The sequence below is a fragment of the Acipenser ruthenus genome, chromosome 44 (assembly GCF_902713425.1).
Source record: "Acipenser ruthenus chromosome 44, fAciRut3.2 maternal haplotype, whole genome shotgun sequence".
NCBI lineage: Eukaryota > Metazoa > Chordata > Actinopteri > Acipenseriformes > Acipenseridae > Acipenser > Acipenser ruthenus.
The window spans coordinates 1,214,933-1,232,149 of record NC_081232.1 but is presented as its reverse complement, the minus strand read 5'-3'; the positions used below and the strand labels follow the sequence as shown (position 1 = coordinate 1,232,149).

Here is a 17,217-nt window from a genome sequence, read left to right as displayed (position 1 = left end):
GGGCTTTTAGGTATAATGTAATATATCTCCTTTATTTCTGCACTCCCGTGTTTCATGCTTTGTGAGAATATTTAATACATACGGACAGAAAGGTACATGAAAGTGCAGTCCCACATGTGTTAAACGACTGGAGAAAATTACATTTTAAAACCAAAACTTGCCAGAATTACTGCTGCAGAGCTTCTACTGTTAAAGGTGCATTTATAATCCAAACCCAGGACTGGGCTGTAACTGTTACTTTGTTCCCTTCTAGGTGTTTCTTGGCACCCCTGTAAGTGCTGTTTCGGTTGGCCGCCCCCTTTTCTTTTCTTCACGACGTTGCTGACGAGATTTCAGCCCCTCTCTAATGCCATTAGTAGGAAATAACTGATGATCAAAGGAGAATAAGGTGGCAAGGCTGTCAGGCGATCTCACTTTTTTGTTTCAGGCTAGTCCAATTTCCCTTTAATTTGCACCAAATAAAAAAATCTGGGATAATCTCCGCCAAGAATGACCTGATGGGGCAACCTGGAGAGTACCCCAACCCTCCTCTTATGCTCTGCACCCTTACACTTAATTTTTGCGAGTGAGGTGGGGTAATAGTTAACTATAATCCAATAGACTAGTAGCACAAAAATTGGGTGTCACCAACGTAATAGTACTGCCTGAATCTATGAGAGCCTCTGTCTCTATCCCGTTTACCATAAGAGTTATCATATAGGGGTACCTCCCCGTAGCCATCCCGGATACCACAATACTCCCACAAAAAAAAAAAATTAACCCTTTGCGGTCCATTTATTCAGCGCGTCTCAGGCACGTCAGGTCCTGTTTATTTTCACACGCCCAGTTTATTTTAGACACGCTGTTTAAAATTATTTTTTTTCAAATTAAAACAGGTTTAAAAGGCACTGCATATCAACAGGACACTCAGTACTGCATCTCCAGCCCTGCCCCACCCCTTGTTCGCTGTATTTTTCACATACCTCTTCATAGTCTTGCATACTGATAAATCATCTCCTGATCACCAAACTCCTCAATAATGTGACCCAAGTCACTATTTTATTACTATAACATCTCACAAAGCTCTGCAAATGTCCGTGATATTCTTTGAGCGCTGGATGCGGAAGCAGCTATCTTGTTTGTTTATGGTCGTGTTATCTCTGTGGTGCCGGGGCTATGCGTATTGCTCAGATCCGCCCCTTTTTTGTTGGCTTTTCTCGGCTTCCATCGGTCTCACTCAGCCATTGAATGGATTTCTCAGCTTTGTTATATATATATATATATATATATATATATATATATATATATATATATATATATATATATATATATAATATATATATAACTGAAGAAGACTGAAGTCATGTTCTACCACTCCACAGGCCATTGAAGTCAATGGGATCAAGCTTGAAGAAGTCAATAACTATGTATACTTAGGACAGTTAGTTTCGGCAACAGAGAACCAAATGTGCAAAATCAACAGAAGAGCAAAAATGTGCTGGAGTGCCTTTGGAAGATTAAGCATGGTTCTGAAAGGGAAACTAACCTTATGCCTCAAGAGGAAAGTCTTCGACCAATGCTAACTTATGGATGCGAAACCTGGACCCTCAATGCAAAAATGACTCAAAAATTACAAACGACTCAATGGAGTATGGAAAGATGCATGCTGGGAATAACACAAAGAGATAGGAAAAGGAAGGAATGGATAATAGTGCAAACAAAAGTATGCAATGTGATTATAAGAGTGAAAAACTGAAATGGCAGCGTGGGCCGGACATGTGGCAAGAAGAACAGACCATCACTGGACCAAGAAGGTACTAGACTGGATCCCAAGAGATATAAAGCGACCAAGAAGAAGACCTCCAGGAAGATGGCAAGATGTAATTAGGAAACACGCTGGAGCAACGTGGATGAGTGACGCAGCAGACAGGCTTTTGTGGAAGAATCTTGGGGAGGTCTTCATCCAGCAGTGGATTGAAAAAGTCTGAAGATGATGATGATATATCTATATACAGATATAGATCTATCTATCTATCTGTCTGTCTATCTGTCTATCTATCTGTCTATAGAGATATAGAAAAAACATAAAGTGCAGCACAATGCTTGTTATTAGAGATGCATACCAATATAAGGCCATTTATATATTGAACAAAATCTCAATAAAGATCCAAATGCTTTTATTGTTGTTGGCAAAGGCTTGTAGCTTAATGGTAAACCTTGTAGAGACGACTTGGTTGCACACTCAAAATATAACTTCTATTTATAGAACATGACCACTACTAATTACTTATTAAAACTTATTTCATTCTATTGTTAAAAACAAAAGCAGCACACAAACAGATAGCTGTGCACCACAACACATTTCGACATTCTCGTGTCTTCGTCAGGTGGATAGTGGTGGGCAAGGTGTTTAAAACTAGTCAGGGGAACATGGTTTTGTATTGCATAATAATTATTAGATTTCTAAGCCTTATTTGCAATGACATCTCAGAAATTAGCCAGCATAGGCCCAGATGGCAGCAGAGATCCTTATCATTTTCAGGTAGCGTTTCCACTTGTCTATTTTTGTTTTATTCAAGAGCACAGACTGTGCTGCACAGTAAGGGAAGTTTAAGAATACACTTTAGCTACTGTCTCCACATCTAGAGAATGATTTGAACCACACAGGAACATGTAGGAATAAAACTTAAAAAAACAGCAGCCGTAAAGTAGAATGCTTAAATCAACATACTTGAAACAATTATAAATATACTTTGCAAAGATCAACAACCAAGTAGCGCAGGAAGTGTAAACTAGAACACAAAAAAATGCCACCTACTGACATATTACAATAACAAAGTGCCTGTTCCACTCCCCCACACTGCTCCAACCTAAATGAACTATTTAAAACAAACAAACAACACACACGTAAACAGCTTGGTATTATAATAGTCATCATGCATAGGTCTGTGTGCCTCAGAGCAGCAGCACTGACACACCTTACTAGAAGCAAGCTATTTAATTATACTCAGTTTAAGCTTAAGCATAACTTAGTGAGTTGGGTAAAAAATATAAAAATTATTTTATTGTAGAAGACATGAAAACAAGTTTTCCACTTAAACATGTTATTTATAATAAATAACTATATTAGCAGTATATAATAATATTATTATTTATTTATTTATTTAGCAGACACCTTTATCTAAGACAGCTTATAGAGGCTAAGCTGTGAGCTATCCAACAACTGATGCAGGCTCACTTAAATTAGGACTTTGGTTTCACACTTCATCCTAAAGACAGAGCACAAGGAGGTAAAGTGACTTGCTTAAGGTCACACAAAATTTGATTTAATGCACTGCTTCAAGCAAATGCATTTAAAATTAGATGATTTAAATGCAATGCACAAAAAAAACTTTGGTAAAGGTACAGAAAGTACAACATGAATACAAATGGATTTATCTTTGTACATTTTGCTCTTTGTGAAAGAAATGAATGCTTTAAGTTGCTTGCAGACCCATAGGAGAAGAATAAATAAACAAGTACAAAATAGCCCCTCTTATTAATAGTAACACAGTTAGGTTTAGGGGTAGATATTAGGTTAGTTGTGGACATTAGGTTTAGGGGTAGGGGGTAGATTTAGGGGCTAGTATGTACCTACTTGCCCATTAGTATTGGATGATTTTTGCTTGATAACATCCCATTCAATCGACTGATCTCAATCAGATCGGCTGGTTTTGGACTGACTTAGAAGTTTCTAATGTCTGTTTGTGAATTTCTGCGGTGTCCCCTTATTGTGACCTCTCACTGTTTATCTAAAGTTGATTTTCCTACCAGTATGCATATGTTTTGGGGCTGTCCTGCCATTGCCAATTTTTGGAGCTATGTGGTTTTGCTGTAATCGAAAATTGATTACAGTTACTACTTGAACCTTGTATATTTTTTACATTGGTTAAGTTTTTTCTTTTTGGGTAACATTAGAATTTTGTCAGGACATTGAGAAATATTTAGTGTTGCAACATAGTCTACCATTGTGTGTTTTATAGTTGTTGGTGTCCTAAATATCTTGGTATGTCTGAATTGTCCCTTCATTAAACATAGATTTAAATAAGCAAATGCACTGTTCACAAATAATAACCATTAACTACCAGGGTTGAGTATAACTGTATTATTCATTATTAACTGCTGCAGAGTCAAATACAATAGGACCTCGGTTTTACTTCTCATCCGAAGGACGAAGCACAAGGAAGGTAAGTGACCTAAGGGAGAACCTCTTGGTATCAAGCCCCTTTCTTTAACCACTGGACCACCAAATGCAAATGCAAAATACAAAATGCAGAATACAAACACGTCCACCTCAATTGGTTTTAAATGCAAACGCAACTGAGACTTCACAATCAACCCTTCAATTACCCTGGGAAAAGACGTTTATCACTACAATTATTAATTATTTTTAATTACCCATTTAGCAGACACTTTTATCCAAAGCGACTTACAGAGCCCAGGGGGTGAACTGCTGCTGCAGAGTCAATGATTGGACCTCAGTCTCATCTGAAGGATGGATCCGTATCATTAATGGCACTTGGAGTTGGTTAAATAGTAACATTTGCTAAATGTTGATTGATTATTCAAATGTGTTTGTCAAACTAATTGACGTCGATCAAATACAAATACTTTGCAAACAGATTCAAATACAAATGCAAGTGCGGTATATATTTCTTGATCGCATTTAGATGCAAATGAAGTTGGACTTGAACCCAACCCTGGTTAGCACCGAATAGTCGACTAGTTCAATAGTAAAGAGAGAGTTCAACGAATTGCAAGTCAGGGAATTATGAAGTGATTGTAAAGCATGCAGTTTCAGATGGACGGACGAGTTTGCAATCCATTCACTTATAAATGACATTTTAGAACATTAGTTAAAACAAATAATTCAGTTTTAAAATACAGTGCACAAACAGCAATGTTCACCATTAGAGCACCAGGCATTATCAAATACATAATTTATTAATATGTTTTTGCTGATTAAATTACGTTTTAGATTTCATCAATGTCGCCTCTGGTGTGTTAAATCATTTTGCAGAAAAAAGTGTTGTATCACCCCACAAGGAAATTGCATTGCATCCGGTAGTGGCAGCCTTTATGAAGTCTTTTAAATCTCAAATGTTACAGACAATGCTACAGACTTGTATTTTACAATTCACCCACAGTGCTTGGCTTCTTTTCTTTGAGTGCTGTTACTGCTTCAAGATCTTTGGGGTCAATTCTAGTTCAGCAGTGTGGAGTAGTGGTTAGGGCTCTTGACCGTAGGGTTGTGGGTTCAATCCCTGGTTTGGGACACTGCTGCTGTACCCTTGAGCAAGGTACCTTACCTAGATTGCTACAGTAAAAACCCAACTGTATAAATGGGCAATTGTATGTAAAAATAATGTGTAAAAAATAATGTAATTGCATGTAAAAATAATGTGATATCTTGTAACAATTGTAAGTCGCTCTGGATAAGGGCGTCTGCTAAGAAATAAATAAGTAATAAATATTCTCTGATGCAAGAAGGCCAACATATATTTTCTCTCTCTTGATCAGTTCACATTTCTTTTTTTTTAATATAGCAGTCACCAATTCGTTTTTTTTGTTGTTTTCTCCCCAATTTAGTAGTGTCCAATCATTTTGTTTAGCTCAGCTCACCACTACCACCCCTGCACTGACTCGGGAGGGCGAAGATGAACACACACTGTCCTCCGAAGCGTGTGCCGTCAGCCGACCGCTTCTTTACACACTGCAGACTCACCATGCAGCCACCCAAGAGCTACAGCATCGGAGGACAACGCAGCTCTCGGGCAGCTTACAGGCAAGCCTGCAGGCACCCGGTCAGACTACAGGGGTCGCTGGTGCGTGGTGAGCCGAGGACACCCTGGCCGACCTAACCCTCCCTCCCCCCGGGCGACGCTTGGCCAATTGTGGATGTCTATCAGGAATTGTTTTTTTTTTATTCAGTTCCCTGTAATCTACACAGAGGCACAGACTTCCATCTTTTTTCTGATGCAGACTACAGGGGAAGAATAACAGCTTTTGGATTTTGTGATCCAGCCTTTGGCCAGTAAGTCCTGCATATATTCTTTTTCCTCTTTCAGCAGTGGCCTTAGTATTGATGTGTAGTTCTTCTGCACCAGTATGCTGTCTTTCATTTTTAAGTGGGGAATGCTTCCTATGTCTTCATCAGTTCTTGCAAAGGCATCACATTCCTCAAACAGCATTCTCTTTACAATGTTCTCTTTTTCTAAGCTGAGATGACTCAAGTCCACAGGAGGGGTCTATTGCTCTGCATCTCCATCACCAGGTAGACCTTCCAGTTTGTCTACAGGTTGGGGAATTGGAGTCTCCAAATGTCCTTGCTGGTGAAAAGATTTACTTGATTTTGTGGCTGTAGCTCCAAAGACTGGATTAATTTAGTTATCTTTGCTTGGGATGGTTTCCTTGTGAGTGAGTCCTGGCGGAGATAATGTAACCATTGTTTTGATGACTTGAATACTTTCAAGAATGGTACGGCTTGGAAGTACAATGTTGTGTATTGTAGAATTCCATTTTGGTATTTTAGTGTGTGGAGTAGTGGTTAGGGCTCTGGACTCTTGACCAGAGGGTTGTGGGTTCAATCCCAGGTGGGGGACACTGCTGCTGTACCATCTTATTCGTATAATTCTGCTTGACACACGCATCCACAATGTTTAGAATTCACATCCTAGCCTTTTATTTGAGGTATTATGCCTATATTTAATGTATTTGCATTTTTAAATGTTGTATTTAATGTACTATGCCCTGTATTTCACTGTATTTAATGTATTACGCATTGTTCCTCACTATCTTTTAAAGCACTTTGTGAAGGTGGTCCACTATGAATGGCGCTATATAAAATAAATATTGATTGATTGATTGATTGATTTTCAAAGTGTGGTATTTGAAGCATAATCAACAAGTACAGAGAAACATCATCTGTAATTGAGATAACCAGGACTGGAAGACCCAAAAAGCTGTTGACAACAGTAGCAGAAGGCACAGGTGTCGTTGTCCATCAAATCAACAGCACGAAGGTCACTCTTGAAATAAGGACTTAAAGGATGTGTTGCAGTAAGAATACGTTGTTAAGAAAGGGGGTCAAGGCTAAAAAGCTAAAATATGCACAAGAACACAGAAACTGGACTATGGAACAATGGTCAAAGGTGCTTTGGACTGATGATGGATGGACAACGACACCTGTGCCTTCTGCCAGTTCTGTTGTTAATTCAACACTTGTCTTCTTTCTATTCCTTATGGATATTATCTTCAGGTATCTCTCATCCTTGTTAAACAGCTTTTGGGGTTTTCCAGTCCTGGGATTGTCAATTACAGATGATGTTTCTCTGTACTTGTTGATTATGCTTCGGATAACACACCTTGAAAATCGAGTGATGTGAGCTATTTCACGCAATGTTTTTCCTTATTTATGCAAGTCAAGGTTATTATAATAGTAGAAAACACAAGTATAGGCTTTGAGTACATTGTTGATGCTCATAATGCATCAGAGTAGAAAGTTTAAGACTTTTCCACAGCAGTGTGTATGTATGTGTGTGCGTGTGTGCATGTATCTTATATGGGAGATATTGAAGAAGGAATCTATGAAAAAGACCTAGGAGTTTATGTTGACTCAGAAATGTCTTCATCTAGACCAGTGCTGCCCAAACCCGGTCCTGGAGAGCCCCTATCCAGTAAGTTTTGTAGGTCACCCTAAATCGCTAATTTCTAAAGACTGGGAACACATGGAAGTTATTGATCAATTAAGCAAATAACTTGTTCAATTAAGGGAACTCTGGTCATTGGGCCAGTTTACATGCTGAGTAAATGTCATGACTTGTTTACTGTCATGACTTATTTAAGGTGGTACGGTCAGGATTACAATTTTAGTAGTTTTGGTTTATGTTTGAATACAAATGTAATACATTATACAAAAATCAAATACAACATGAAGTTTCAAAGCAGGATTTGTTAAATTAAACAAACTTTTAATTAAACATAAAATTATAATTCAGCCATACCACCTTAAATAAGTCATGACATTTTCCAGATAAGTCATGACATTTTCCCAGCATGTAATGGTTGATGAGTAAAGGTTACCTGAAAAAAGAACAAGGACAAGGGGTCACAAATGGAGATTAGGTAAAGGGGCATTCAGAAAAAAGGAGGCACTTTTTTACACAGAGAATTGTGAGGGTCTGGAACCAACTCCCCAGTAATGTTGATGAAGCTGACACCCTGGGATCCTTCAAGAAGCTGCTTGATGAGATTCTGGGATCAATAAGCTACTAACAACCAAACGAGCAAGATGGGCTGAATGGGGCCTCCTCTCGTTTGTAAACTTTCTTATGTTCTCATGTTCTTTTATGTGTATGCATTTATTTATGTGTTGTTATCTGTGAAGAGAATTGTACATATTGCTAAAGGTTTTTGTTTTCTTTATACATACAGACATATTTTCTTGTATTTCTTGATCTTTGTCAGACTCCTGAAGCAGTTAAAAAAGAACCCGCCACACACAAACCAACCCTGTAAAGGCTCTATGACAGTATTTTATGTGCACCCCACAGAAAACTCTCTAACAATACTGTGGTACAAACATACCCAAATAAGCCTGCTAAAGGTAAATATCAGTTTGGGAAATAAAAAGACAGAACAGCTGTGTGTGTAAGAGTGTAAGAAAGCTTGATTGATTAATGATGAGCATTCTGAACAGTTATGATATACAGAACACAAGACAGCGTGCAGAACACAGCAAATATATCTGATGTTCAATAATTCAATGACATGGTAGTATTGGAAGCTGTCCCGTTTTTTCAATGTTGTGTTGCTTCCCTGAGTATGAACGAATACACAGTACGCCTTTCACACACCCCTTCCCCTGCTGCATGGATCCTGTTTCATCAACTGGGATGCTGCTCCAGTCTATTTGCTGGGTGGGGGTTGGGGGTTGGGGGTTGGGGGTTGGGGGTTGGGGGTTGGGTTGGGTTGGGGGTTGGGGGTATCCGCCCTCGAAGACAACACTTTGGACAATGATTAATCTGACCTAAATTATTAAAATGAGATTTCGAATCAATAAAAGAGAAGCCAAAACAGCAACATTGGTTAATTCAAAATAACATAATTTGCAACTTGAATTAAAAAGCCATTAATTAATGGAGTGTACATACAATCATATGTTGATAATGACAAACTTTTCAGACTCAAGTCTTGTGCTGAGCACTGAGGCTAGGAACCAGCCAAGACCATCCTTAAATCCAATCTTACATAGAAGTTGTATTTTGCAGGTTGTACAATGACTGTTGTGGGTCTGCGTATTTTAATGTCAATTAGCGTGTCTCTTGGTGGTCTGGTGCTGCTGTAGATTGGACAGAAAGGTAAACTAAGGAAGAATGGGGTGACCAATCACTGTCCTGGAGGTCCATTCCACTCTATTCCACTCCTGGTCTTTGTTCCAACCCTGTTCTAAGTTGTTTAATTAAACCAATTAAACCTCTGTCTAGACCCGGCAGTAGTTTATTATCTCATTTTATCTGTTAAACCTGGAGTGGAACAGCTCTCCAGCACCGCGATTGTCCTCCCCTGTAATAAACATTCACTAGGATGCATGTTTCTTCTAATAAAACCATCCTGCAGTCAAATATTTTATGTCTGTAGCATTTTGATCTCCGGTAGCTTTTCCACGAGGGACTCGTTCCGGGTCATTTTGATCGAACGGAAAACACGGCTGGATCCCGACCCTTCGGAATGAGACCCGTCGAACATCTTGGCCATGAAATTCAAGCCGGCGCTACGGATATGGGAACTCCCGGCGAAGACATAGAGAATGGGGTTGATGCTGCTGCTAAAGAAAGCGAAGGCTGTCACGCCAGGCCTTCCAATTTTCGCAGCACCCAGGAGGGCATTCTTGAGTGATTCTTCCCCAGCTAAAGCACCCGAAACCTGGATCAGGTTCACAATGTGGTAGGGCATCCAGAAAACCGCAAAGGCAGCCATGATGAGAAGGATGAGTCGTCCCGACCGCCTTCGTTTGTTGAATTTGGCCCCCTGTAAGTGACTGCCAACCTGACTGTAGCAGAAAATGATGACAGCGAAGGGAATCAGGAACCCAAAGAGAGTCTCCATCAGGTATTGGAAAACCATGTGCTTTGGATCGCTGTGGAACGGTATGCAGTAAAACAATCCTTCTTTTGGGAAAATGCTGGAGTAAAAAAAGAAGAAAAGGAAAATATTTGTTAGTAACGTAGGGCTAGGTTTTACAGTTACTTTTAATACATTTTTTTTCAGTTCAATTTTCCAGTTTAACCCTTTGCGATCCATTGTCGGACTGGGTCCGACATTGCAATTATTCCTCTCAGGTCATTTGTCGGACTGGGTCCGACATCATTATAGCAACGCAAAAAACGGGTTTCTAGTCGTTTTTTCTCCGGAAAAAGCCGAGAAAACCATTCAATTGCCGAGTGGGAGCGACAGGAGCCGAGACAAGTCGAAAAAAAATAAAAATAAAAAAAGGCATATCTCATGAATAGTCATACATGGCCCTGGTATCAGATAACGGGGCGGTCATAGTAAACAAGCTGGCTGAGTGTGTCAGCGCACAGAGACTATCATGGACATTTGCAGAGCTTTTTTCAGATGTTATAGTAATAAAATAATGAATTGGATCGCATTATTGAGGAGTTTGGTGATAAAACGAGTGATCAGGAGATGATTGATCGGTATGTACGACTATTATTATTATTATTATTTATTTCTTACACAGCTGAACGCTATAGCAAACAAAAGGCTGGGGCGGGGCTGGAGATGCCTAGTGTGTGCTTTGTTGATATGCAGGGCCATTTAAACCCGTTTGACTGTAGAAAAAATACTTTTAAACAGCGCGTCTAAAATTAACTGCGCGTGTGAAAATTAATTAGACCTGACGTGCCTGACGCGCGATTAATAAATGGACTGCAAAGGGTTAAAGTCCATGGTGCTAACAAAAAACTTCCAGTAAATCTTACCTAATATATATTTGCTGTCATATTGTTGGTGTAAGGTTTTGGTGTATGAAAAATACACACATTATGGTAAAGGAGGATTTTTAATAGTATTTTATTTTAAGCTGTTAGTGAAGAATATTTATCGAATGCTCCTTGCAGATACTTCAATGCTACACTTCCGGTCAACTTAGAATTGCATGAAGGAAAAACATGGGGTTCCTCTCTCCTCCATTACCATGGTACGGGGATCCTATATCTCCTTATCAAGAAGAGGCCGGTTTCTCTTATGCATGCAGATATTAAAGTGTTCTTTTGAAGACAAGCGGTCATTCATAATTTACAACAAGGGGAGGCCATTCTGCCAATCTAGTCTGCCAAGATGATTGATCTCAAAACTTTGTCAAGCTGGATGATAAAGCATCCAAGTGATTCTGCCTCAACAACATGACTAGGTAACCCATTCCATATTTCATCACTCTCTGTGTGAGGAAGTGTCTCTTTCTCTGTGTCCTAAGTCTAGCTCCACTTCCAACTGTGTCCTCGGGTCCTGGTTTCTGTGCTTCAAGAATAAGTTCAGGATAACTATGTCTCATTATAAGATTTAAAAAATGTCCATCATGGGCCCCTAAATTCTGATTCAGTTTGTTCTCCTCTAAAGGCATTTGTTCATAATCTAACGGCAACAGGACTCCTTATAAACACTCACCCATAAAAAAAAGACTTGGGACCCCAGCACTCCCCTGACTGTGTGACACTCTGAACACAATGCGGCCGAGCCTTTACCAGGGGAGGCTCTCTGGGACCCCTATGCTCCCCTGACTGTGTGACTCACCCTGCATACCACACAGCTGTGCCTTTACCAGGAGAGACACCCTGATTCTCCAAAGTTTGACTTGATATTCCTCTTTTATAATACAAATATTAAAATACTGTCCTTTCTTAAAAAAATATAGTAGAAGACTATTGGGACCCTATCTCTTCTCTTCCTGTAACGCCAGTCTCCACTCTTACAAAAGCACCTGCTATCTCCTCTTATAAACGCTCACCTGCGGTAGAAGGGCATGGGAATCGCAAAGAGGAATGCCAGGCTCCAGATGACCAGCAGAATCTTGAGCAGGGCCCTCTTGGTGCGCAGCTGTTGGGACAGGAAGGGGCGGGACACAGCCAGGAAGCGGTCGAGGCTCATTCCGGCGATGAGGAAGATGGAGGCGTACATATTGACACAGCAGAGGTAATGAACCAGCTTGCAGAAGGCCGGCCCAAACTCCCATCCCCGGCCCCCCACGATGTAACGTATGAAGAAGGGAGCGCTGAGCAGGACCAGGGCATCCGCTGCAGCCAGATTCAAGACCAGCAGGCAGGTGACGGAGCGGTGGGCCACACGACACAACACTGTCCACACCACAAACAAGTTCCCGGGGAAACCCAGAACAAACGCCAAAGTCAGGATGGCAGTGCCCAGGATTTGAGAGAGGCCAAGGGAGGAGGAAGGAGGTGGAGGGGGCAGGGACGGAGAGGGAAAAGAGGAGAAATTCATTGTCTGATGCTGGTTTGGAATACAGTTAGGGATCAAGATCCTGTGAAAGGAAGGGGAAAAACAAAGATAAATGGTTTCTTCAATTCAGATATCACATTTTCTCAAAAGAACTAAACAGACGTCAGAAGTTCATTACTGAAGTACAGTAAATGTTTTCAAAACATGACCCAGTTTGTGTTAAATTGCAGACAGTGTGTTTTTGTTGTATTACTTGGTTAGCAGTCCACACAGATTGTTGATAAAAACTCTTGCTCAGTGCTGCCTGATGTAAGGGTTACGTCCTAATTAAAAACATAAATAAATAAATAAATAAATAAATAAATAAATAAATAAATAAATAAATAATGTTGGATTGCCATTTTTCACTCGGGATCGATCATTGAGAAGCTTTTACAGATAATATGTGATCGGTGTTTCTAATTTCATTATGTTACAGGGATAAAATACCTTTGATGTGACATAGTTGTTGGACCTAATCTACAGCCTCCTTGAATGCTAGTGCTGGCCAGCATTATGATGCATCGGGGACAAAGTTCAAACAATCTGCATGCAACTTTTGTTTCTCTGCAATGAGGATCGATATCAAAAAAGTTCTCCTTTGATTAGGAGCTGTGTTACCCGCTTGTGTTTTCATGGAACTAGCTTTGAAGCGACGCACCTGCATTTCTCTGCACTGTTCTGCATTCTCTTCAGTTGATGTGATGATACAGAGAGCCCCTCCTACTTCTGTGATTGTCATGTCGACATTATTCAAACGTCTCATGTGTGTTGGGAGGCACTTGGAAAATGTGTGGCTTCATATTTAATGATTTGAGCTGATTTTTTCCTGTTCTATATTTTGTTTATATATATATATATATATATATATATATATATATATATATATATATATATATATATATATATATATATATATATATATATATATATATATATAAAATCACAAAATAAGATTTATTTTGATTTATACCAAATAGGTTTGATTTTTTTTCTGCTATCCCCATATGCCCCAAAACAATTTTATTACTATTTTTTATTAGATTTTTTCTTCTGATCCATAATATATATATATATATATATATATATATATATATATAAATTAAACAAGTTGGCTTTATATATATATATATATATATATATATATATATATATATATATATATATATATATATATATATATATGTATTTATTGAATTATCTCCACTACCCTTACAAAACACGTAATTTTTATTATTGCATTTTTTAAATTTTGATTAAAATTGATTATTTTGGGAAGAAAATGGCAAGAAGGAAGCTCAGTGCAGAGGCTGTCGCTAACCTCCTACCGGAATTAAATTGCACAAACTTTGTGAGTGGGTACACTCATCGGTTCAGAGCATACCCAGGGAAGGACTCTCAGATTGAGCCACCTGGCTGCCCCCCATGGTTGCAGACAACTGAGCGAATTTTGTGGGATCTTGTTATTCCCAACCTAAATCTTGGCTACCATATGTACGTAGATAACCTCTACGCAGGGATCCCTCTGTTTAGGGCCTTGTACACTTTAGATACAATGGCTTGTGGTACAATAAGACCCAACAGGAAGGGATTTCCTCATCAATTGGTAGCCAACAAACAGGCGTGACGAGACCAGCACTCTGCGCTGTGAGGAACTAAATACACCATTATCCACAATGAGGCAACTGTAGCAGTTCCTGTGCGAGGTCAGGACACACATACACACGAACAAGCCAAAGTGTGTCCTGGACTACAACAAATTCATGGGAGGCCTGGATAGGTCAGACCAGATGCTGGATCTGTACAATGCTGCAAGGAAGACCACGGCATGGTATAAGAAGCTTGGCATATACATGGTCCTACGTAACGTACCCAAGTGTGGCACCAGAGCTTTAGCTCACATTTCTTGAATTTCAGACCTCTGTGATCTCCAGCCTTTTGTTCGATACACAAGGAGTACCAGAGACTGAAAGATCAGAAACTGTGCCAAGGCTTAATGAACGGCATTTTATTCGAACGCTGACACAGTCTGGGAGAAAAGCCTATCCTCAGAAAAGGTGCTGTGTATGTTCCTGCAAGAGCATACAGAGAATACATGGTGTCACTATCCACGCTGTCCCTCTCAGCCAGTGTTTTGAAAAGTACCACACTGTACATGAGTATCGGAAAGACTAAATAAACCAACATAACCAAAGGTACTAAAAAATAAATAAAAAAGTTTTTATTTCATGAGGCAACATTGCCTCTGGCTCCAGAAGGATTATGGGTAACAAACCATTGAAGGGAGATGTTTTGTTACCCATTTCTAAAATCATAGGCATAGGCAAATGAAGCAGCTTAAAAGACACTAAAATCTTACATCAAACATAAGGATTTTAGGGATTAAGGATGATGTAGGTATAATACATTTTATGTAAATATTTCATTTTGCAAACAATAATTGCTGTATTTTTGTTGTCACATGACTAGAAATCGAAAAAAACTTGTCACCAATAAAAAGTTTAGAATATGAGAAAAAAAAAATAGTTTCACTTGGTATCTTAAATGGAACGTATGCTAATGTTGGTGTAAAACAGCTGACTCCCAAAATCACAGAATTCTTGAAGCACAGAGCATTAAAAGGGCCTCAGCAGACAAGGGGTTAATCAACCATATTTATTCAATGCACTGAGCTGGTTTCGTTTTTACAGCGTGACAGCACCACCTAGAGGTGGATTCTATGTATAACTGCAATGTGTGTTATGGTAACTTTAAAAGGGAAATAGAAAACGTGACCCCTTTGATAATAATGATAGTAATTATAAATTTAAAAAATAATACATACATATAGTGAGCCGATTGTTATGTATTTATTCAATATAGCACTACTAAGAATACTGTTTAAATAATTAAATCTCTTCAGCCTAGAAAAAAGAAGAGAAAAAGGGGACTTGTTTGAAGTCTATAAAATCATAAATGGTCTAGATAAAGTTAACCCAAGACACTACTTCAAATCACAAAGAGAAGGACAAGAGGGCATACATTGAAACCAAGTAAAAGTAAGTTTAGAACAGAAGGTAGGAAGCACTGTTTTACACAGAGAGTTAGAAATGGATGGAATAGCCTACCAGGTGAAGTAGTAGGATCTAAAACACTGGGAACATTAAAAAGACAAAATTCTGCTAGTACCAATAGTAACAACAACACCAACACCAACACCAACACCAACACTAATAATAATAATAATAATAATAATAAAACAACACAACTGCAACTTCAAAGACTTACAATTAAGGGCATTTTACAGCGGTGTTAAGGGCATTTTACAGCGGTGTTATTAAGGGCATTTTACAGCAGTGTTATAGTTGATCAAATTAAAAAGGTATTGAAACAGACAACGTTTTGAATATTAAGGCATCGTTACAAGTTAACTTTCTTAATACTACTACTGAACTACTACTAATAATAACCTACCTTTGAAAGGGCAAACGCAAGGGATGCTTCTTAAATTTCTCAAGCAGACGGCAGTCACCTTATATCAACTCGTCTTCTCCTAAGCTGTGTCGAAACTCATAGATCATCAGAGGAAGCTAGTGTTTACCAGTATGTACTCTGTGGACATCACGAGCACATTTAGGAAACGGACGATGTCTCAATCGAGTTTGACGTATCAGTGATCCATGTCACAAACGCCTTTCTTAAACAAAACCAATCATGATTTAGTAATGCCCCGTGCTCATGACCATATATATCTATCATGGACAATTGTGAAAACCACGCGTTCTGCTCTTTGTGTTTCAATGCCCTCCTTAAAGTCATCCTGTCGGGTCCAGCAATTCAACACCACATCTCTCAAAGTAACAAAAAAAGGAAGTGCTCGTTTATGACTGCAGTGAAAAAAAATGCATTTATTTAGCGCACTAGAGTTAGTGAAAACCACACGTTCTGCTCTTTTTGCGGCCTTGACTACAATTTCACAATGATGTCACAAAACATACTGTTACAGCAACAGCACAATAATTGCTGTTGCTTATATTAATAAGTGCTTGCGTGTATGTGTGTTTGGGTGCATCACTGTCGAGCCTTCCTGACGTGTTGCGAGTTGTTGACGAAACACTAGAGATGGGGAGGTGTCTGGTGTCTGGTTATCCCTGCGCTCCAGCCGCCCAGCCCATTCCAGACGGTTGCCATAATAATTATTATTATTATTATTTATTTCTTAGCAGACGCCCTTATCCAGGGCGACTTACAATCGTAAGCAAATACATTTCAAGTGTTACAATACAAGTAATACAATAAGAGCAAGAAATACAATAACTTTTGTTCAAGTGTGACAAACCACAATTCAATAATACAGCAGGTAATAGTGATAGTTACATCAGGATATGATTAAATAGTGATAGTTACATCAGGATGTGATTAAATACAAAATACTACAGGTTAAACACTTGGCAGATTACAGTATTCTGAAGTACAGGATTAAATGCAGTAAAATAGGGGGCAGATAAGAGAAAAATAAAGCACATTTAAATGAAGGGTGATAGTGTCCTGGGATACAAACAGAGGAGTTCTACAGGTGCTGTTTGAAGAGGTGAGTCTTAAGGAGGCGCCGGAATGTGGTCAGGGACTGGGCAGTCCTGACATCTGTAGGAAGGTCTTTCCACCACTGCGGAGCAAGGGTGGAGAAGGAGCGGGCTCTGGAGGCAGGGGAGCGTAGCGGAG

General features: G+C 39.2%; 1 protein-coding gene across 1 annotated transcript; it reads right to left on the bottom strand.

Moving 5' to 3' along the window:
- Window positions 1-8,421: 8,421 nt before the first annotated feature.
- On the bottom strand, window positions 8,422-16,126 carry LOC117398890 (leukotriene B4 receptor 1-like). The gene is made up of 3 exons (XM_033997986.3): window positions 15,970-16,126; window positions 12,029-12,559; window positions 8,422-10,201 (listed from the first exon to the last, which is right to left on the bottom strand). The coding sequence occupies exons 2-3, from the start codon at window positions 12,517-12,519 to the stop codon at window positions 9,646-9,648; spliced, it is 1,047 nt and encodes a 348-aa protein (XP_033853877.3). The 5' UTR covers window positions 12,520-12,559; window positions 15,970-16,126; the 3' UTR covers window positions 8,422-9,645.
- Window positions 16,127-17,217: the final 1,091 nt, after the last annotated feature.